Raw genomic sequence first — 23,778 nt, 5'->3', positions numbered from 1 at the left:
GAGGTATAATCCTACCTTAATTGTAGTGTAGCTCCTGCAGATCGATAAACCGCCATTTAGCAGAGATGCAGGTGGATGTGCTGGGAAAAACGATTTCGGCAGTCCGCCACCATTTTGCCGTAGACCGGGTGCTGAATGTCCTCAGGTCACGCCGGCCGCCATGTTTTTGGAGTCTATTGTCTCCTGTATGGGGGAGGTATTTTTTATTTAAAAAAAAAAAAAAAGTTTTTGTTTTTTCTGGCAGAGGTGTCCTGAATTAACATGGACCCTGCCACTCATGTATCTCCACCGGATCCCCTCGAGGTGTCTGCAGGATCCTCCAGCACCCCACTGACGGTTGAATCATTGTCAGCTATTATGGAAACTTTTGTGTCCCGGGTGGAAGTGGCTTGTCAGGGACAGGGCGCAAGAAAGCGACCCCCGCCTAACCCCTTATTATCTGAAACTTCGGATTCAGAATCTGAGCCTATTTCTGCAGTTGCAGGTACTTCATCTGGGATTGGTGTCTCGGGTACTGTCTCTTCAGACAGTGAGGAGGATGTTTCGGCATCAGCCATAGCCCGAGAGGAAACGTTGGTAAACGCACTCATTGTATCTGTTCAAGAAACCTTAAGATTACAGGGTATTCCGTCGGAAATAGCTGAAACTGAAATCCCCTTTGGGACTAAAAAACGCATCAAAGTAGCGAAGGTTTTTCCATTGCCCAAATGTTTTGGCAATCCAATCAAAGAAGAATGGAGTCTGCCAAAACGCACTTCTGCTATTTCTAAACGCATTAACAGGCGTTATCCGTTTGAGGAAACCCTCATTAAGAAATGGACAGAACCACCTGTGGTGGATTCACCAATTGCTAGATTGAATAAAGCCACGGTTATTCCTTTAGAAGACGCCCCGTCTTTTAAAGATCCAGTGGATCGCAAGATAGAAGCTATGTCTCGCACCATGTTTTCCTTGATTGGATCAGCTTTCAGACCAATAATAGCTATTGGACTGGTTTCGCAGACTGTAACTGAATGGACCAAGTGGTTGCGCCGGGACTTAGAAGAAGTCCCTCAGGCGGTATCAGATTTGTTGGAACAAATGATACAGGGGTTACAGTTTGTGTGTGATGCGGCGTTAGACGCCACTCCATTATTGGCGCGAGCATCAGTTTCAGCAGTGGTTCTCAGGCGTACACTGTGGCTAAAAGGTTGGTTAGCCGACCAAGGTTCCAAAAAAGCATTGGCTAATATCCCCTTTTTAGGAGAGCGTCTATTTGGAGCCAACTTAGATGAGATCATTAAGGATCTCACGGGAGGAAAGAGCACCTTTTTACCGCAAAATGTTAAAGGTAAAGGACCTCGTCAAAGACGAGGGCCTTCTTTCTCTGCTCACAAAAAGTTTTTTCGTCCCGCGGGTGAAAAAATTAAGTCCTCCAAAGCTCCTTCAGGAGGCTTCAGGGGACGTTGGTCGGGCAAGCAAAAGCCCCCCCCTCCAGACCTGAAGATAAATCGTCCAAAGCCTGAAGGTGCGCCCCCACCCATAACTGGGGTGGGGGGACGTCTTCGCCGGTTCCCGGATCCATGGCTTTCCAGAATCCCGGACAAGTGGGTTTGCGAAGTCATAAGGTCAGGGTACAAGATCGTGTTTCGATCCCTCCCACCGGCGCGATTCTTCCCTTCCAATATCCGACTATCCCCGAATCGTCTAGAAGATCTGTGGAGAGCAGTCACGGATTTACTACAACAAGGAGTGGTAGTCCACGTTCCTTGGACAGAACGTTTTCAGGGGTTTTATTCAAACCTATTTACAATACCCAGGAAAGAGGGCAAAGTGCGTCCAACTCTGGACTTAAGGGCACTCAATTCCTTTCTCAACATAAGAAAATTCAAGATGGAATCCATTCGCACAGTAGCAGCCTTCCTGCATCCAGGGGATGTCCTAGCGTCCATAGACATCAAGGACGCCTATCTTCACATTCCCATTTTCGCAGGACATCAGCGGTTTCTACGCTTTTCCGTAGAAGAGAACCACTATCAGTTTGTGGTGTTACCTTTCGGTCTCGCCACGGCTCCTCGGGTCTTCACGAAGGTGTTGGCCCCAATGTTGGCACTACTGCGCCAAAGAGGCATATCGATTCTAGGTTACCTAGACGATCTCCTGCTTCATGCAGAGTCTCCTCAGACCCTGCTACAAAACATAGAAATTACTATAATTTCTTTACAGGAATTCGGGTGGCTGGTGAACCAGCAAAAGTCATTTCTGGTTCCCACCCAGAGGCTCGAATATCTGTGTCTAATTCTAGACACAGTCAGGACAAGAGTTTTCCTTCCGGTAGGGAAACTCCGGAAGATTCAATCAGCAGTCCAGTTGTTACTATCCAACAGCTGGTCTTCTCTTCGAACTTGCATGAGGGTTCTGGGGTTGATGGTGGCTTCCTTCGAAGCAGTCCCATTTGCCCAGTCCCATACCTGAATTCTTCAGCAAGAGATTCTTCTCAGATGGAATCGGAATCCGGAATCCCTGGACAATCGGATCCGATTGAGCAAACAGACCAGAGAGTCTCTGGTCTGGTGGCTTCGGTCTCCGATGCTCAGCCAGGGAAAGTCATTTCTGCCAATATATTGGACGATAGTGACCACGGATGCCAGCCTATCCGGATGGGGAGGAATTCTCGGTTAGTTATCTGTCCAGGGACTTTGGTCCCCGGAAGAATCCAGGTTGCCGATAAATGTATTGGAACTGAGAGCGATCAGACTTTGTCTGATTCACTGGACCGAGCAGCTCCAGGGCAGCCCGGTTCGGATCCAGTCGGACAACGCCACGGCCGTGGCTTATGTCAATCACCAGGGGGGCACCAAGAGTGTCCGAGCGGCCAAGGAAGTGGCTTGCATTCTTCGCTGGGCGGAACGATTTGTTCCAGCGATCTCTGCGGTGTTCATTCCGGGGGTGGAAAATTGGCAGGCAGATTATCTCAGCCGTCAGACTCTGGATCAGGGGGAATGGTCCCTCCATCCAGAAGTTTTCCACCAGTTGTGCCTACGTTGGGGCACCCCGGATGTGGATCTGTTGGCATCACGATTCAACAGGAAAGTACAGAGATTCGTGGCTCGCTCCCGCGATCCTCTAGCAGAGACCGCAGACGCACTGATCGCCCCGTGGGGGCAATACCAGCTAATGTATGCCTTCCCTCCTCTCGGGTTACTGCCAAGACTTCTTCGCAGGATAGAGGAGGAAGGAATTCCAGTAATCCTGGTACTCCGGATTGGCCTCGCCGAGCGTGGTACGCCGACTTGGTCAGACTGGTGGCGGACGTCCCGTGGAGACTTCCTCTCAGGGAGGACCTACTGTCTCAGGGACCGATCTTCCATCCTGCTTTACGATCACTGGCTTTAACGGCCTTTCTATTGAGACCCAGGTGCTGAAGGACAAGGGATTGTCAGCTTCAGTTATTCCTACTTTAGTTAAAGCAAGGAAAGCGACTTCCAGAAAGATTTATCATCGCACATGGAAGTCCTACATTGCATGGTGTGAACCTCTGGGGTTCCTCCACGGTCTTTTTCGGTTAGTCGAATATTAGCTTTTCTGCAACAAGGGGTTGAGCAGAAACTGGCCTTGAGTACTATCAAGGGTCAGGTCTCAGCATTAGCTATCTTCTTTCAGAAGCCTTTGGCTACTCATTCCTTGGTGCGGAATTTCATCCAGGGGGTGCGACATCTGGCTCCGCCAGTGCGCGCGCCGTTACCACCCTGGGATCTTAATTTAGTATTGTCGGTTCTTCAGAAACCTCCCTTTGAAGATATTAGGGAGATTCCTCTACCTACGTTGTCCCAGAAGGTGGCCTTCTTGGTGGCTATCACTTCTGCACGCAGGGTGTCAGAACTGGCCGCATTATCTTGTCGTTCCCCATATCTGGTGGTTCATAGAGATAAGGTGGTTCTTCGTCCGAATCCATCCTTCCTACCAAAAGTGGTTTCAGAATTTCATCTGAATGAAGAAATTGTATTACCTTCCCTGTGTCCTAAGCCCAGTCATCCTCGGGAGTTTGCTTTACACTCCTTGGATGTGGTCCGGGCGATCAGGGTATACTTGAAAACGACAGACTCGTTTCGCAAGACGGATTCACTTTTTGTGGTCCCGGATGGACCCAAAAAGGGGTTGCCTGCATCTGCCGCGACTATTTCCAAATGGATCAGACAGACGGTGGTACAGGCTTATTCTATTAAGGGTCGGGAGCCCCCGTTCCCTGTTAAGGCGCACTCCACTCGGGCACTTAGTGCGTCATGGGCCTTTCGCCATCAGGCGTCAGTGGTCCAGGTGTGCAAGGCGGCTACCTGGTTGTCGGTGCATACCTTTACAAAACATTATAAAGTTGATGTAATGGCATCGTCTGATGCCTCGTTTGGCCGCAAGGTTTTGCAGGCCGCCATTTGAGGAGACCAGTGGTCTACCTCGAGGGTTTTTTTTCCGTTGGAATTTTTATTTGAGTCTCATTCTTTGTTTATAATGAGCCTTTAAAACTTCTAGTTTGGCACCGGTTGGGCCTTCTAGATTGGATTTTGATTTCTGTCAATCCCACCCCTCATTTGTGGCACTGCTTCTGGATGTCCCAGTTCTTGTGAATCAAGAAGACTACGTCTGTCAATGAGCGACAGAGAAAATCGGATTTTTGTAAGATCTTACCGTAAAATCCTTTTCTCTTAGCTCATTGACAGACGTAGTACCCGCCCCTCTATCATTGAGTTGGGTTGGGTTAAATTCTCTGTTGCTGCTTTGTGACAGAACTGATGCCTTGTAGCAGAGAGAGGGAGGATATACCCTCTGGGACTGCCCCTAGGGTGGAGCCAGAACGTTTTTTCTTTTCTGCCTAGTCCTACTCCTGCGGAGACAACATAACCCAGTTCTTGTGAATCAAGAAGACTACGTCTGTCAATGAGCTAAGAGAAAAGGATTTTACGGTAAGATCTTACAAAAATCCGATTTTTCTCCTTCACTGATGTGCACTAATGAGGTGGCACTTATGGGCACTGATGAGGAGGTACTAATATGCCGCACTGATGAGCACTGATAGGCGGCACTGATGAGCGCTGAGAGGCGGCACTGATGAGCACTGAGAGGTGGCACTGCTGGGCACTGAGAGGCGGCATTGATGGACACTGATGGGTGGCGCTAATGGACACTGACGGGTGGCACTGATGAGCACTGATGGGCAGCACCATCAGTGCCCACACTCAGTGCTGCTAGTCAGTGCCCATCAGTGACTAGATGAGCAGGCACTGATGGGCACTGACTGGCAGCACTATGGGCACTAATGGGGGGCACTGATGGCGGGCACTGTGGGCACTGATGGTGGACAGTTATGGCATTTTATTTCCCTCTTGTGTAATCAGTGCCCTGATTACATTTCTCTGTGTCCCCTATGAGGAGGAGCTGCTGATCGGCTCTGCTCCTTCCTCACACGCAGTCACTGTGTGAGGAAGGAGAGCTGGCAATGAGAGATGATCTCATATGTTTACATTTGAGATCATCTCCCATTGGATTTTCTGATCGCGTGGCAAATGGCTGCTGTGATTGGCCATTCAGCACGATCTGTGATTGGCTGTGTCCAAGGGACACGGCTGACACAGATTTTCCCCGATGCACGCGTGCGGGGAGCCTGTTACTGGGAGGGCGTTTAAAGACGGCCTCCCGGAAATGAGAGCCTACGCTGTAGCCGTCTTTCGGCTATAGCGCGGGCGGGAACTGGTTAAGGAGAGAGGCTGCAACTGTGAAAAGAGCGCATGTTTTAGAGAGGAAGAAGAGATGAATTGGAAACCAGGTCATCTGCAATCTGGTGATTTGCAAAGTAGTTAGCTGTTGAAGCTCACTTTGTGCAAATCGCTGAAGTGCAAGAGCCACTTATTTAAAGAACCCCATTTTTTTGAAGAACCCCAAAATGCTCCCCCAGCATGTGCTTCCCCATAAAGAAGGTCTTATTTTATACTGTGGTGGTTGTGGATGCAATTTGACAATTAATCAATCAGGTGTTACTATTAGGCACACAGCTAGCAGAGCACACTTTTCACACCACAATCAATCTGCAAGAGAACTAAGAGGGCAGGATCATAAAGATAAGGGAACCCATAATTTAGGTAAGACTTAAAACATAATTAACATCAAAATAATGTCAATATGGCTACACATGGATGTGAAACAGCAGTAACAGTGTAAGGTTTACCAAAGAGACATTTGAGCAGTCAGTCTATGTTCAGTTTTTAATGTGGATGGGAATTGCAGAAATATAAATGCAGGTTTTATTTATTAAAATTATGTAAAAAAACAACAAATTAAAAAGACCACCAAACCACAAGCAGCAGGGAATGGTGTTTAGACTCTACAACTGATGGTGCAAACAGTCCATATAAAATGCATAAAAAACATGAGGCACATAAACTTACATAATATGCCACCAAACTAAGCTCAGAATGGCGGCAGGAACTCTGGCATCTGGCATATAAGTCAAGGTGTACGGCCATTTCGTACCATTATCAGGAGCATGACACGTGCCTATGTGTCAAACACAATTCCTGGCACCCAGGCCATTTTATGACGTCCTCGCACAGCAGTCTGCAAAATAGAGGAGGACAGAACTCTTCCAGCAGACCCTGTGCTTCTCTGTGTAGCTGCAGAGATGCTAGTCTTTCAACCCCCCAATCTCAGCAGTTGGCAACAATGAGGACAGAGATCCTGCACCTCTCAGTGCAGCAGCAGCACCCCCTTGTCTCCACCTCAACAGGCTCTCCTCCAGACCCTGCACTATTTGCTTCCCAGCTCTGCCTTCTGCTTCCTCCCAGCAGCAGCACAAGATAAGGGGGTGCACTGTGATGTGGGGGGTTCTTGCCATTTGATGTAAAGGGGGTCGGGGTGCTCTGGACATCTATTTTTACAGATACAACTGGCCTTTTGAGGTCAATCGTAATGCTGATGCGGCCCACGAGGAAATTGAGTTTGACGCCCTTGCATTAACCTATAGTTTTCCTGACATTCTCTAAAAACTCCCTAGTGACATGACATCTAGTGGTCAACTAGCTAACTGCAGTTTACTAACATCCACTTGAAGACTAAGCCTTTTCTGGCACTTTTTGTTTACAAGTTTAAATGAGTATTTTTAGCTAGAAAATGACTTGTAACCCCCCAAACATTTTTTTTTTTTTAGCAGACACCCTAGGGAAAAAAAATGTCAATCGGAATTTTATGTCACAGTATTTGTGCAGTGATTTTTCAAAAGCTTTTTTTTTTTTTTTTTTAAATACAATTTATTTAATTTAACAAAAATCAAAGCACAATATATACCCAAGATGATGTTACCAGTAAATAGATACCTAACATGTCATGCTTTAATATTGTGTACGCTCTTGGAATGGCGAGAAACTATGGTACTTAAAAATCTCCATAGGTGACGCTTTAAAAAAGTTTTACGGGCTACCTGTTTAGAGTTATAGGGGAGGTCTAGCATTAGAAGTCTTGTTCTCGCTCGAAGTTTGCGGCGATACCATTTACATATGTGTGCGCAATCTACGTGTGTGTTTGCTTCTGCACGCTAGCACAGAGGAATAGGGGAGCGTTACTTTTTTTAAATTTATTTTCTTTTTACGCTGATCCTTTTTGATTTTTTTGATCACTTTTATTCCTGTTACAAGGAATGTTAATCTCCCTTGTAATAGAGATAAGGTTCACAGGTTCTCTTTATGGGGGCAATCTGGGGTCAACAAGACCCAAAATCTCTCCTTTACATTTCAAAGCAAAAGATAAAAAAAAGTTTTGATCATTTGCTTCTTGGACCAGAAATGAGGTCATGCTGTCGCTCTAAGACGATCTAGTCTTTTATTTCTGCTGTTACCAGCTGGCCGCATCGTCAGATCATATCATTTCTTGTGTGCGCGGTAAAAAACCGTAAGCCCAAGAAATGGCTGGGGGGGGTCGCCCCCTCCTGCTGCTTCTGAAAGCGTTCCAACTGCTCGTGAGCCACTTGGACTGCTTTAATGATAGAGCCAGCCAATGGCTGAAAAAAAATACCAGGGTTATGGCTCATAGTTTCAGGCATAGCCCTGGTAAACCAATTGCAAACCACAATGTATATATACATATTGCGTTCAGCAAGTGGTTAATAAGCCTAAGGCCCCTTTGACACTTGTGCAACTTGTCATGCGATTTGGGACTGCAAAATCGCATGACATGTCGTTCTCCATTATTTCCAATGAGCCCCATTCGTATCTGTGCGACTTGAAGTCGCACCGACTTCAAAGTAATCCCTGCACTACTTTTGGCATGATTTTTGAGTAAAAGATATTATAAGCCCAGTCAAACTCGCGGCAAAAAGTCGTGTCAAAGTCTCGGTAAAATCACGCGACTTTGAAGTCGCACAAGTGTGAAAGGGGCCTTAATAAACCTGGTGACATCTAGTGTTCAGTTACCTAATTGTAGATTACTTAACCTCTATAAATCTGTTAAAAGAATGCCATAAAACAATTTGTCCTTAGTTTATTTAATCCTTTATGATCCTTTCTGTGGGTCATAGACTATAATCCTTTAGTGATAGATCTATAATATTATTATAGTAATGGAACCTACCTCAAAATCAGTTTAATAGTTGGTAAAGAAACCTTTCAGATCTGTATCAATATTGGGACCTCTGGAATACAATGTGTTCAGCCCACTTTTTCATTTTGAGATAAGACTTTCTCTGAAAAATGCCTTAAGAGATGTAAAAAGATTTGAGGCTGTTGTAAACTCATAATATGTCACTTAAAGTTTCCGGCCAAGAAATGAAAAAAGTAAATTTGTTTATAAAATACAAGAAACACTAATGTGTCATTTTGTTTTGAACAAAAAAAAAAAAAAAAAGGAAATTTGTCCAGAATTTGTAATAGTATGGTACTGTTGGACATGACAAACTAGTAAACTCTCCCCACAAACAAGTAAAGAATCCGCTTTGGAGAGTCTCATTCAGGGCAGTAAACCAATAACCCTCTGCATAAGTGTCTCAATGTGTGCCACATAAAATTCTCACCTATAATGCAGGGAACTAGACTACTAACAAAAGAGAAACATGGACTTTGGAGGCACAATGAATTTTTGTACTTACCTGTGATGACCACACCGAATGATCTCTTTTGGAGGACAGCCTTTGCACCTGTCGTCTTCAACGGATCGTTTTGTTGTGGAACACAACCCAGATAATTATGCAAATACCTTATTAGCTCCTATTTGCTTGTTTCATGTACTGTATTATGTGACAGGAAGTCAGGTAAATCGGTGGGTGTTGCCACAGACGGGAGATACATTTCTGCCTTGTTTAGAGAATTCACCAATTACTATCAGGTGTCGGCTGCGGAGGTAGCCGGAAAGGTTTAAGGACGTTGGAAAGCTTCAGCTATTCAGAATGAGGCAATTAAGGCCTCTATAAGTTATCCAGAGGATGACTACAGATTGCTGCATCCTGAGGCTTTTTGCATTAAGGAGAGCAGTGAGCTGAGAAAGACTTCTGAAGGTGAGGTGGTGTGGACTTTTTCTGTGTGAAAAGAAAAACAAATAGACTATTGGTTTTCTGCTGTATGACCAGCAGTGTCTGCCCAGCAGTAGGTTGTGACAGACTTCATAGGTAGGTTCCTGTGTTGCGAAGGTAGACGCCCCAAGTGGCCAGGGTTTATTTTATGTTTTGTTTGATTATGCTGTTTGGATGCTTGCCCTTGTTTCCAGCAAATTGGAAGAATAGACCATAGACCGTTGTTTTCAACCACTCCTCGGCTGTCTCTCTGTGTAACGAACCCACCCAGGGGGTCACCCACACCCGCTACTGAGTCAACCCCTGAGGATGCGGGCAGATAAAATAAACCCTGGCCACTTGGGGTGTCTACCTTCACAACACAGGAACCTACCTATGGAGTCTGTCGCAACCTACTGCTCCAAAGTCCATGTTTCTCTTTTGTTAGTAGTCTAGTTCCCAATCAGGATGTGGCACGTATCAACTATTTCATGCGCTCAGTAAACCGCTATCTTGTAGCGCACACACTTTAATATAATGCAAGGAAGCTGTGATTGATGTCAGTGGCATATTTCATAAAATGAATAGGGGGCTCAGGCTGACATTTCAGTAAGTAATCTGACCTTTAGGTTTGGATAGGAATACTTTCAGACATGGGTGTGTATATAAATTAAAATGGGAAAAAATGTTTTAATTCGCATTGTTTTATTAAGCTTCCTACAAACATGCAACCAAAAATAGTATGATACGAGCCATAGTACAATTAAATATTATGGTAAGTGCCTTTGATATCATGAAATTAGAGGGTCCGAGATCTCTGATGGCAGTCTGAGTGGTTGATTTTTACCTTTCACTGTGGAGGTACTGCTGTGCCTTAAAATAAAAAAACAAACAAGTACATGTAACCTTACCTTTTGTTAGTTTAGCAATCATTTTTATGCTGAAACAATATATATTCTCATGCATTATGTTTATAATATCCAGAAGGGAATATCAATTCTGTAAGTCAGTTACTACTAGATCAGAGGTTCTCAGACATTTTAAAACAAAGGTTAGTTTACTGGCCTTCATTTTGGAGCCAGACTGTAATGTGCAATGACAGTTTTAAACTACCCTGTAATAAGTAAGAATAAGAAACGCCCTAGTGTCAGTGGAAGGATTAAAAGTGTTCCATCTTTGGTGTCAGTGGAAGCAAACAAATACTTTCAATTCAGTGGTCAGGGACAGTAAGATTTGCCTTAACCTCGATGATCAATAGGCAAAAAAAAAAAAAAAAAATGAAAGGTCAGTGAGAGGAATTTTGTCCATACCAAGTAGCAGGCCAAAGTTTGAGGACTGCTAGTCTAAATATTTTTAGAGTTCTTGTTATGTTAAGTGTATTTCTCCTTTATATTAATATATTGAGGACAAAATAAGTATGTGGTATTGATGTTTTTTCCCTCAGTATGTAATGAGCATAGCAACAAAGAAACTGGCTGCTGTATACTGAGAAAGGTTCCCTCAGACACGATAGTCTTTATGTAATTAGTATAAAAAGCAGTAGGCAGTAACTCACAGCAAGCAGTCAGATCATCTTCTATTGGCTTAACTTTATATACTGTATACTTCATGTCCTGTAATGCCTTCAATTTTTTGCATTTTTCAGTATTATTAAATGGAAGAAAGGCCCAAATGGTACTATGACAATAATACAAGTATTAATTAGGCAGTCCTGTTCCCGAAATCTTGATGTAGGATTTTAAAACTGCTATTTATCCTAGAAATTTTAACAGGGGAACATTAATTTGGTTAAAAGCTTTTCAGTGATGTGTATGTAACGCTCAAATATATTAATCAGGTTCCTTAAGTCATTTTCATGCTATCCTTCATGAAGCAAATTAAGCAGCTATATTAATTCTCCCTTGTCTTATTGACAAAAGTGTAAATGTTTTGGATCTTGTGAAGCAAAGAGTGGGACGTTATTCTAATTTTTTCTTTTTGTAAGCTCCACAGTGGCAGGTGAATGACACACTTGGCAAAATATGCAGTACTTTATGTATGTGTGTGTATACATATTAAAGGAACACTTTTTAGAGAGAAGTGTGCCACTGAATAGGAAGAGGGCAGATGCTGGGATTATCATTTGGTGTAACACCATCAGTCAAGGTTACAATATCAATCTAACAGGCTATTATACTCGTCTTTTGTTTTGAAGTGCAACCAACAAGACCACCGTTTACTAAAAGTCTATGGGGTGTCATGAGAAATGTGGATTATTTCTTCCATATCCGCTATCTTGTTTATGCAACACAGCCATTCTTTGATAGTTGGGGAAAGGGGTGAATTCCAGTGCCTCAGTAGGCAAAGTTTGGCCGAGGTGATCATATGCATAGCTGCAGATTTGTGATAGCGTTTGTGGTGGAGGTGAATGATGCAAGAGAAATAGTGCAGGATTGAGATCTAAATCCAGAGTCGTTACTGTTGCAGTAATTTGTCTAAAGTCTTGCCAAAAGGGTTGAATTTTGGGGCAGGACCACCAAATGTGCAGCATTGAGCCCCTATCCGAATGGCATCTCCAGCAAGTGTCCGGGGTTATGGGGTAAATTTTGTGTAAAAGATCTGGCATGCTGTATCATCACATCTGGATCTTATACCTATTTTCTTGGGTGGAGACATTAATGGATCCTTTATGTTTATATTTTTTTGTTTTGTTATTTTTTCCCCTGAAATTGGAGTTACCGTTTAACTTATTAGTAGAGCAAGGTGTTTCCTCATCCAATTTATTGCTCCTATGCAAATTATTCTATTTGATTGTATTTTAGACCCAGTTCACACTGCAGCGGCTTCAAAGTCACGCAACTTCAGCACGACTTGCATACACATTTTTTTTTAACAGAGGTCAATGCAAGTCATGCCAAAGTAGGACCAAAAGTAGTGCAGGAACCTTTTTCTAAGTCGGAGTGACTCACGTCGCTCTTATTAGAACAGTTCCATTGCACTAAACTTTTGATGCAACGTGTGCTTCCAAAGTCAGAGCGCTTGTCGCATCAGGGTTAACTACTTTACCACCGGAGGATTTTGCTGTCTTACGTCCAGGCCACTTTTTGCGATTCTGCGCTGTGCGACTTTAACTGAAAATTGGGCGGTTGTGCGACGCCGTACCCAAACGAAATTTACGTCCTTTTTTTCCCCACAAACAGAGCTTTCTTTTGGTGGTATTTGATCACCTGTGCGATTTTTACTTTTTGCGCTATAAACAAAAAAAGAGCATTTATTTTGAAAAAAATAACAATATTTTTAACATTTTTTATATGAAATTCCCCCCAAAAAATGTAAAAATCAAATTTTTTTTTAAATTTTTTGGCCAGTTTGTTTTCTGCTATCTATGTTTGGTAAAAAAAAATCAGAATAAGCGTATTTTGATTGGTTTGCGTAAAAGTTATTGCGTTTACTAACTAAGGGAAAGATTTCTGTCATTTTTGGTGTTTTTTTTTTTTAACGAGTAATGGCGGCGATCTGCGATTTTTTTTTTATTGCAGGACTGCGACATTGCGGCGGACAGATCGGACCCTTGACTGACATTTTTGACACTTTTGGGGGTACCAGTGACATTTCTACAGTAATCAGTGCTATAAATATGCACTGTTACTGTAAAAATGACACTGGCAGGGAAGGGGTTAATTTTATTGGCAAGGGAGGGGTTAATGTATGCCTGGTGCTTACTGACATGTGTGGGGGGAGGTGACTGAGTGACACAGGGACAGATCGCATGTTCAGCTATGCTGAACCCTGCAATCTGTCACTGTTTGTCACTTGGGAGATCCGCCCGCTCTCTTTACACAAGCGGGCGGATCACCAAACTCGATTCCCCGACGTTCGGGGGAAGAGCGGCGGCGATCGCCGCCGCTCCTCCCCTGGCCCAACTCCCGCTGTGACTGAAAACAGCGGGAGCGCGCCTCCGCCGCCTACAGGGGGAGGAGTCCAGCGACGTAGGTCTACGTTGCTGGATGGAATCGAGCCACTTTGCCGCAGTACAGTCCCAGTGACTGGTCGGCAAGTGGTTAAACAGCCTTAGCCTACATCTTGTTGTTTATCAGCACCCAGCATTTTTTTTTTTTTAACAAAAGCCTAAAATCTTTGCACAGTAGCATGTGTGTAGTATGTATGTATATAATATAGCATTTTTTGATGGGGATTTAATAGTTTCTAGTTGTGATTGACCAACATATAGGGAAAAATATTTTGAATCCGGTAATTTGATGACACTTCTGTTACATTAAAACTGGATTCAGCGGAGTGAGCCTAGATAATTCTAAGAATAAATGATGAGGGTTTTATTATGAGCATTTAACTTATCAATACTAATGTACATTGCACTGGAGCTGAAAGAACATGATAGATTATTTCAGCTTAATAAATAATTGTATTGTTCATAATTGGACTGCGCAGCTGGAAAGGAGACTCTAGCAATGTGAAAATGGTCAATAGATATTCATTGAAAATGGATTTTCCTTTGAAATATTCTTCATGATAAAGATATTCTCCAGAAAATAATTAAACTCTGAGAGAAAAGAGAAAAACAGCACAGCAGAAGGCACTGTAGTTCTCAATGGAGCACAAGCTGATGCTTCGTAGCGAACAGTGTGTACCTCTGTACAGACCAGGGGCAGGAGTAAGGGCTCAAGAGCTCAAAAAAAGCTGCTTTTATAGGACTTTAAGCTTTTATTTCAGCTTGAAGAATCCACTGTGATCCACTGATTCCAGGCTTAAATGCAAAAAAATAGTACATGCATATTTTTTGCTTTTTGCAAACTTGGTAATAATTTTGTTTATTGCAAAAGGTGGAATTTTTCTTTAAGCAATGGTTGCACTGTAGGTCTTTCAGATAGCACACAGAGCTTAGGCACGTCAGCTGGGCAGACACCACATACAGAATAAAGAGACTTAAAATAATGTATTCACACTAAAGTCACCTAACTATAACCTGGAGCACTTCATGAGGCTTGGCTGCACATTTACAGGAATATTGTGATCATTGTAATGGGTTAAAAATGCCTGTCTTTTTTTTTGGCTAACATTTTGACTTTTTTAATGGACAGTAAAAAGTAGAGTAGATGTGTTGTATATAGCAGGCTAGTACCTCTTTGGATTTATTTTTATCTAAAATGCAGATTTAAAGAAAATGCTGACTGTTGTATTGGTTCAGTCCTTTTCAACCAGCTTTAAAAATCTGTTGGTAATTACACTTGACATATCTTATTTCCCCGCTTGTACAAGTGAGATTAAGCTTGTGGGGTGCCTTCTCTTACAGCAGCGGGATGCTCTGCGGAACAATTTAGAAAAAATCCAGGAGGAAATGGCTGCTCTGGAAGCTGTACTGGAACAGCACAATACACCAAGCCCTTCATCTGAGGAGCAAACATCCACAGCTGAGCTTAACACAATAAGACTGCAGGAGACATGCCAGAAACAAACAGACCATGGTAAATATGCATATATCAAAGCTGCTGTTTGTATAATGACTAACTGCTCACTACATATACTCCAGCTTCACACAGAGCCATCATGCTGGTTAAAATTACTATGCATTTCTGTGTTTTTCTGTATGTCGCATATCAACTTCGCTAAGTGTTTAGCTTAAGCGGTCATCTACAACAGAGTGAAAGTAATCTGCCTCTTGTGAGTAAGAGTGTACAAGTATATAAAGATAAAACAAATTGACTACAGAGTGGATGAATGCATGTTGTGGATGAATGCATGTTTATGGTATTACTAAAGCGCCAATTTTAAAAGAACACAAATTGTTGTTGTACTGCAAGTTGAGACCTGCTCAAGCTGAATCAAAATTGGGCATTTGTAATTATCTGAGTTTCCATTGTTACAAATATGAGACAGAACCAATCAGGGATTTCTTTTTGTTCTGTTGTATACCTGTGTTCTCCTTTTCTCCATGTGAGTCTGTAAGCCCCCACAGATATGGTTTTATCTCATGTAAGTACTTAAATCAGGAATAGTTAAACTATCGGTTAACAAAGTCTTTAGTGTTTATTTAGGCCAAGTTTTCTCAAACAGGATTCTTTGGAATCTCTTTCCTCAAGAACCATCTTCTAACTTGGACGTTCCCATGCAGGCTAGATGACGCCAAATACTGATAAGCTTTTAATGGCAGGCAGGTGCACCTAGGTCAATCCCTCAGTGTGAAGGTAGCAAAATCTAAAATAAAACAAGGCGAGCACCTCTAACAGTAGCTGCTAGAATGAATGGAATGGTAAAAGGAGAAATCTTACCTGCTTGGATGGCTTTTGTGACACAAGGCGAAAGCAATGCAGTGATCATTGTCAATAAGGGTTGTAAGCCCAAGTCTTTAGTTTGGCTCACCTTCATGCACAGCCCCCAGCGAAGCCTTGCCTTTAGCAGCCTCATTGCTCAAGTAGCTGGCCAGCAGCTTCAGTACATCTTCACCTCCGGCATTCCTGCTGGTTCTAGGTAAAGAGGGGCCGAATACCCTGTACGGTTTGGGTTTCAGTACCTTCTTTACCCAGAACCAGCACGAATGTCCTAGGGGATCTGTATTGAAGCCAGTGAACAGCTACTCGAGCACTGAGGCTGCACTAGGCAAAGCTTCCCATGCAGGTTTTGCATGAAGGAGACCTGCATTGGTAATTTGGGCTTACAATCCTGATTGACATTGATGCCTGCATTGTTTTTGCATTGTATGTTGTTCCACACATTGTTAAAACAGCCATCTAAACAGGCTCCCATTCTTTTATTTAGCAGATTATTAGGGGTTCCTTAAGTAGAAAACCATACCGGATTGATCTCCTGACTGATGGTGCCTACAGTTCTAGCACAAACGTTACTCGGCAGAGCCAGCATAGGACAGCATAGCCTCTCCTCTTGTCTCCCAAGTAACTAACCACTGTTGTCATTGTCCTAACCATCACATTCTTTATTCTTTTACTCGCTGTTCGTACTACAACTAACTGATCAGGCTAACATACCTTGAGCTGTAGATTTAACACATTTTAGTAAGGGTTTCCGGACATGAACATTGGTTCAGAAGTTTGTCCTTGGCACAAGGGTTGAGAAGGCTTGATTTAGGTAATTCTAAAAGCAGTTTTTTTTTTTTTTACTTTTTTCTTTTATGGGTGGCGGTTTATAAGTGCCCCCGATATCCCTTATATAAAACATTTCAACAATGCAGGAAAATAATGGGAAAATTCCAATAAATATAGCTTGTAGATTAAAATATTTCTAAATTCCAGTCATGGATTCCTTTTTGATACAGTGTACCTTTTTATCAATACATCAATTATCAAGTTTTATTGTCTATACAGTTCCCAGTGCGTGGTCTGAAACGTGTTGTAACTTGACCTGTTTGGACAGAAAATAGCCTTTTATAGTGTATTTACTAATAATATGAAAAACGACTGATCCTGCCCAACATTTTTCTTGTAGGAGCGAAGAAATCACCTGATTGTGTTCCAGAGACTGATGTGCAACCTTTGAGGAGTGTTGAGCAGCCAGTTCACTTTGGGATAGGGTAAGATTCTCAGGAAACTCGAGTATAAGTTAAACAGTCCTATACAGACAAATCCTCAAATTGACTCTCTATAGTTCAATACCATATCACATTTCAAACTTACCCTTTTTTACCCTGCTATCAAATTATATGATAACATCTTAACAAATGTAAATAAGCTATTGGTAGTCTTAGAGTTGGACACCTAAGCTTTAAATAGCAATGCCACATTATACTGTACAGAAATGCCTAGTACACAGGATTTGGAGTGACAGTCCAATAATCAAATCATTAGTACACAGCTGTCGAGAGCCAATCACAACAGTTCATGCAAAATTATCCAAAGGGACAAGCACAAACATTTTTCTTGTATGAGAACAATGAACAATTTTAAATAATCAGCACAGTAGTTGTCCGTAAATAAAATCAAGTTACCAGGACCGCACATGCTTGGAAACAGAAGAATACAATACATTACATTCATCGCAGGAAGTTGTACTTTGTCTTCCGAGAATTTATGTAACTCTAGTAGTAACCTATTTGTTTTCGTTATGGGATTAGCATGCAAAAAAACAAATGATCATTCTCATCGCTGGACTTTTGATCATCTGTCCTTTCACAGGTATATGTGTGGGTCAACATACCGAAAAAATACTATATTCCCCCCTTTCCCCCCCACACAGCTGTGGAAACTACACTAGACTGCATGTGAATGGCTGAGGCGCCTCCACAACTCGAGTGTAAATCAGCTATATGCTAACACTACTCCTGACAACTGTCATTGTGTAAACGAAGGATCCCTGATTTATCATCGCGCTGTATGGCCCGTGGTTGAAACCGCTGTATGAGAAGATATTTTGACATACAGGATTCAAGCTCCTCAAGAGCTTCTTAGCCATAGACTGACCGATTGGCCCCAGCAACTTTTGACTCACAAAGGGAGCCCTGTTACTGGATTCATCCCTAGAGCCCCTACCACATACCTAATATCATTCCCAGAAGAATGCGCCTTCACCTGAATCTATTTCAAGGGGGAATGGTTGAAATTACATTAGATACACTATAATGCAATTTATCTTGGAAATCTACCAACCCCCAAAGCTAAAACTCTTGATCGGGTTTATCACTGTCTTTAAGTGATGCAATCTGGCTAACAGTCTCTGTATTCAGAGACTAATACTACTCAGATGAGCAAATCACCTGATTGTTATCACATACAGAAAGACGACAAACCTACCCGTTTTTTTGAGTGTGCCTATTGGCCCTGTATGTGCTAATTTAAAAAAAGAAACAAATAACATTGTTATTGCGGTGTTAAGTGGAGGTTTGTAACAATATATTTGTTTTTGTTAAGCATACTGTCTGGGGTCACTTTATACAGACTTTTTAGGAACCTCTCCCATACTCCTTTGTATATGGAATTTTTTCAGTATGTTGACCCACACATATAACTGTGCATCAAAAGTCCCAGGGTGACTCCCCGTAACGAGAGTGAACCACATTGCCTCTTTTTTTCTTTTTTCTTTTTTTCACATTAACCTAGAGTTTGGCTTTAATCACCTTCAGTATAATATGCCTGCAGTTGCTTGATGCATTGCTTGTTATGCTGTTTCTTTTAGGTTAAGATCACCAACTCCTCCACCTAGTCCATCCCAGACAAAATCACAAATGGAAACTCCAGAGAAAGTTCGTTCCACCTTCCTGTTATTGAAGGAATTAAAAGAAAGTGCCCTTACACAGGAGAAGTCTAAAAGTTTGGAACAGTCAGCTGAATGCAGTCCATCCACAAAGGGGCCAGGTACCCTGCTTTTTTTTCTATCTTGATATTCTTTAAAACATGCTCTGTACTCCTATCTCCTATTGTATTTACAGTAAAGCATCTATGCTTGGTGAAATAACACCCATCCAAGGACTCAATAAGTACACTAAAAAAAAGCAGAAATTGTTCAGTAAGTGCATAAAATAAAGCTAACTAAACACAAATAGAATAACAATAAACAAAAATCATTTAAAGCTGTATCCGCAAACCCAATAATTCAATGTTTACAGTTGCCAATGTCCAATTATATCCTCAGCGCTTTGAAATGAAAAAAGTGTTCAATCATCCAAGAAAAAACTGCTCCAAATATTATTCCTCATCAGCTGACCTCTCCCTTTTGAAATGGAAAGACTAAACAAATTCTGTATACCACTATTGTTAATGGTCAGTATATACTTAGTATCATCAATCCACATTGTATAGTACACTATCTCTCTCAGTAGCACATTCAAGTAGAAGTATGGGCAAAGCTTGTTTGGTGATACTTCTCCTGTGGGTCACAGGAGTGCACTTAGTTCTGCAAAACTGTGCCCCAGATTCAGCCGACAGTGGGCTGAATCTGGGGCACCATATGAATCTGGGGCTGACACCATAGAGCCTGTCCAGGCTCTGCACAGAACCCGACAATAATGATGGGATGCTTCCAGATGCCTGTGCAAGCCGCTCCCGTCCCCTCTGCAGCCCGACGCTTCAGTGGGCTCTGTAGGGGCAGAGCAGAAAGTTGTTGACTGACAGTCTCCACTCTCTGCTCAGTGAAGACCAAGAGATCAGTGGTCATGTGAGATGGCAAGGGACAGCTGCGGCATGAGACTGAAGCTGTATCTACATAGGTGAGTATGTATGAGGCAAAAAAAAAAAAAAAAAAAAAAAAAAAAAAAGCTCCCATAGTGTAAAACCACAAACAAAGGCAAAGAATCACACTCACTGTGATGAGTTCTAAAATAGCACCAAAAAAAATTCACTTAATGAAATCAAATGTACACTACTCTACTGTGTCTGTAGTGCAGTATATAGAATAACATTAAAAAATGGTCAAATGGGCTCCAAAAACAATTTAACTTATGCCCCCCTGAAGGGAATGAACTTCTTAGATATGACAAACCGCTACTAATTAAAGTGCCTGACTGCGGACTGTGTAATGCTGACGCTGAGTTTGACAGGTGTGGAGGGATGCATGCATGGCCCTGAACACAGAAAATGTGCATTCAGGGCCATGCACTTGTTCCTTGGGTGTCTGTAAAGCTCGAATGTGTGGGTGAGGCTATACAACATCCCCATCTCCATTTATCTTTCGTTCATCGATAAACACAGTGCTCCATAAATCATAACTAGTGGGTTATATTGCCTCCTCCAGAAGTAGGATTAGGCAGAACAAAAAACACCTGGCTACGCCCATGGGCCATCCTCAGCTGGTATATACCCCCCTCTGCTCTAGGTAATCAGTTTTAATCTGTCTAGTCAGAAGTAAGGACCTAGGCTCCCGGCTGGCATCTCTGGTCCTAGCAACTTTCTCCTTCCTTACATCTTTTTTTGTTTTTTCTCTCTCTTATCGTAAAATCCATTTGTCAGAGCAGAGTGGGGGGTTTTATACCAGCTGAGGATGGCCCATGGGTGTAGCCAGGTATTTTTCGTTCTGCCTAGTTCTACTCCTGGAGGAGGCAATATAACCCAGGAGTTATGATTTATGAACCCGGTTCCATGGTATGGTAAGTAGTGTTCCCCCTTCCCTGGTTGTCTCCCTGGGACTGTCGGACCCCCAGGGTCCCTACCTTCCCAAACAGCATCCCCTCATGTTTTGGGGTCCCATGTAGACTACCCCCTATCTGCCCACACCTAGCTCCCCCATCCTGTTCCCCCCCAGGGGGCAGCCATGTCTGTCCAGCTGCTTTTTGGGGGTGTCGAGCAGGTGATGGGGGGGATGCACGCTGGTACTTTGTATCCCCTGTGGGTGCCGGGAGCTGCGTGGACCCGCCATTTTGCTGTGGATGGCTTGTGTATTCGGCGGCCGTGTTTTGTAGTTTGGCGGCCATTTTCCTGTAGTTTCCCATTGTATAGAGCAGCGGCCATGTTTTTGGAGCCTTGTGGGTGGTGACTGGCGGTGGACCTCTAATGCTGACTCCTAGACTTCCTCTTTCTCTCTGATCGCCGCAAGGTATTTAAAGTAGATAAATTAGAACAAAAAGTAAAAATATAAAATAATGTGGTTGCATAAGTGTGCACACCCTCCTCTAACTGGGGATGTAGCTGTGTTCAGAATTAAGCAATTACATTTAAACTCATGTTAAATAGGAGTCAGTACACACCTGCCATCATTTAAAGTGCCTCTGATTAACCCCAAATAAAGTTCAACTGTTCTAGTAGGTTTTTCTGACATTTTCCTAGTTGCATCCTACAGGAAAAGCCATGGTCCGCAAAGAGCTTCCAAAGCATCAGAGGGATCTCATTGTTAAAAGTTATCAGTCAGGAGAAGGGTACAAAAGAATTTCCAAGGCATTAGATATACCATGGAACACAGTAAAGACCGAATAAATAATTTACTATGGCCATTGAAATGAATTCATGCTCAAGCATTAGGAGCGTTTAGCAGCATCATGCATTTTTTCTGCCCAAATCTGCTGCTCCTCAATGCACTGGCAGTGGGTTTTTTTCCCCATGCTTCTGAAAGCCCCTGCCACTAAATGCTGCTAAAAGCCTATATGTGCATGGGACACATAGGCTAACATGCAGGGGAGTTTAGAGGCAGGAAAAAAAACACCAGACGCCCCTAATAGCATCTGTCAAAACGTCCAATGTGTACTAAGCCTTATGGTTTGCGATCTTGTCTGTCAGACTTGTCTTTGATTTGGTGGCCCTCTCCTGTAAGGAGTTGTTCCTCATACTTCATAAAGGCAAGGTTGCCTTAAGCCGAGAACCATCCTTTCTTCCCAAGGTGGTATCAGTCTTCCACCTCAGCAAATTCATAGTCCTTCCATCTTTATTCTCTGCTCCACAGCATTCAAAAGAAATCTCTGTTCATGGTCTGGATGTAGCGTGAGCCATTAGAGTCTACCTCAAAACTAAAGCTTCAATCACACAAACTGACTCACTTTGTCCTTTCTTAAGGATCTCACAAGGGACGCCCTAATGCCTAGTTCACTGTCGCAAACTAGGATCTTGAGGCACCAGGCCTCTGTAGTTCAGTTGGCCACCACTTGGTCCACTGTTCATAAGTTTTCAGAGTTCTACCAGGTGGATGTTCGATTTTCTGCTGATGCATCTTTTGGCTATAGGGTTCTTATAGCAGCGCCCACCCATCTTATTCAATTCTTGGGGGTGTCCTAGGGTCTGGATATGTTTTGCCTGTTTCCTGTACTGTACAATTAAGATGAGAAGAATTTTGGCTTACCTGTAAATTTCAAATCTTGGAGTACAGTACTGGACACAAGGCACCCCCTCCTCTCTATTCTTTAGTTATTCTGCATCTGCATAGCGAAGGCACAAGGGAGGTGTGTTCTCAAAAGTTTGCCATTGTCCAATAACCTGAAGGGGGTAGGCAACACGTCGATCCTGATCAACCAGTTTATCGCGGCCAGGAGACTGGTGGATTGTGCCTATGGCTTGCCGACCCACCGTCCCCACGGCATCAAGCACAGTGCAGCCCTATTTGAATAGTGGGACTACTTTTTTAAGTTTCATTTGAGCCGATGAACTCATCCCTGCTAGTATTATGCAGAGCGGTGCCAGCATTGGCTAAAACTGTATTCTAATTGGATTACCATCTTCAGGTCAGACTGAACTGGGCATAAAAACATTTAAAACTGAACTCTGTGTTACTATTTTAGCGGGGCTCACGGCAGTAAGGGCTCATTTGCGGTACTTCATAGTTGACCCTGGTTTTTACCACCCCCAACCTTCCTCCCTTTAGCTGCAGTGGCCAGAGGCATGGGCATTGTTTGAAGGGCCGCAGGCTTGTTCGGCCTCCCTGTCACACCTGGACAGAAGGGGGGCAGCACTTACTAAAACATATTGGCTGTTTTTCTTTCTCTTGTAGCAGCTGAAAGCCGACTTCTCAGAGCACTTCCCATTCTTTCACTGTCCAATGCAGCTGAGATTGCGGAAAAATGGACTGGGGAATCTCTGTCCTTAGTCCCTTTTATCGGTCTCAAAAGTGAGACATCAGGGGTCTTTTGAGACCAAAGCCCTCCAACAGGGTTCTTGGAAAAATTGTAAAAAAAATAAAAAAAACAGCGACACCAACCTCTGGCCTACTGACACTCTCTACATACCATCCACTGCCCTACTGACACTGTCCACCACCCTACTGACACTCTCCACACACCATCCACTGCCCTGCTGACACTGTTCATTGCTCTACTGACACTCTTTATACACCGTTCACTGCCCTACTGACACTGTCCACTGCATAACTGACACACACTGTACACTTTTATGGTAGGCTAAGTTTATATTTTTACAGTGACATTTGTTTTATTATATTTGTCCTTACTTTTTAGTTAGGCCTTGCTAGGGAATTTCTTACAAAAAATGGGTGCTGAACCCAAAATTCCCTCTGTCATTCATTTGAGGACACGGCTCCTCCACGTCTCCCACACCTTTATTAAGCCAGCAGTGTAGAAATTGTGTGAACATGAACAAAGTGTAGTGCTCTATAAAACCAAGTATTCTTTTGTAAAAGTGAATTTCTTTTTCTTTCCCTACCTATGGGAATAACTGTTCGTATATCTGCTGCATTGTGTGGAGTTGGCTGTGTGGACTATAGGTAAGGTTGTTGGATACACTAGCAGATATTTACAACTTCCTTAAAGTGAGGAGCAGCTTTGGAGATTTCTTGAAACCTTTACCAAATCCTATAAAATAAAATAAACTCCTGTTTCCAACAAAGAGATACCTATAATGTGACCCTGTCAACATATGGTACACAATGGTAACCCTATAAAAAGAAGCAGTTCACTTACC

At 42.9% G+C, this 23,778-nt stretch overlaps 1 protein-coding gene across 1 annotated transcript in view; it reads left to right on the top strand.

The window, feature by feature from the left end:
- BRCA1 (BRCA1 DNA repair associated) overlaps positions 1–23,778 on the top strand; it is a 413,307-nt gene that overhangs the window by 176,139 nt on the left and 213,390 nt on the right. Inside the window, exons 12-14 of the mRNA XM_082271609.1 lie at positions 14,793–14,964; positions 16,940–17,024; positions 18,623–18,801. Coding sequence (XP_082127735.1) covers positions 14,793–14,964; positions 16,940–17,024; positions 18,623–18,801 — 436 coding nt within the window. The remainder of the gene's footprint in view (positions 1–14,792; positions 14,965–16,939; positions 17,025–18,622; positions 18,802–23,778) is intronic.

The sequence above is a fragment of the Pelophylax lessonae genome (assembly GCF_965119305.1).
Source record: "Pelophylax lessonae genome assembly, chromosome: 11".
NCBI classification, from domain to species: Eukaryota; Metazoa; Chordata; class Amphibia; order Anura; family Ranidae; genus Pelophylax; species Pelophylax lessonae.
The sequence above is the reverse complement of the archived record's forward strand: the minus strand, read 5'-3'. Positions and strand labels throughout refer to the sequence as shown.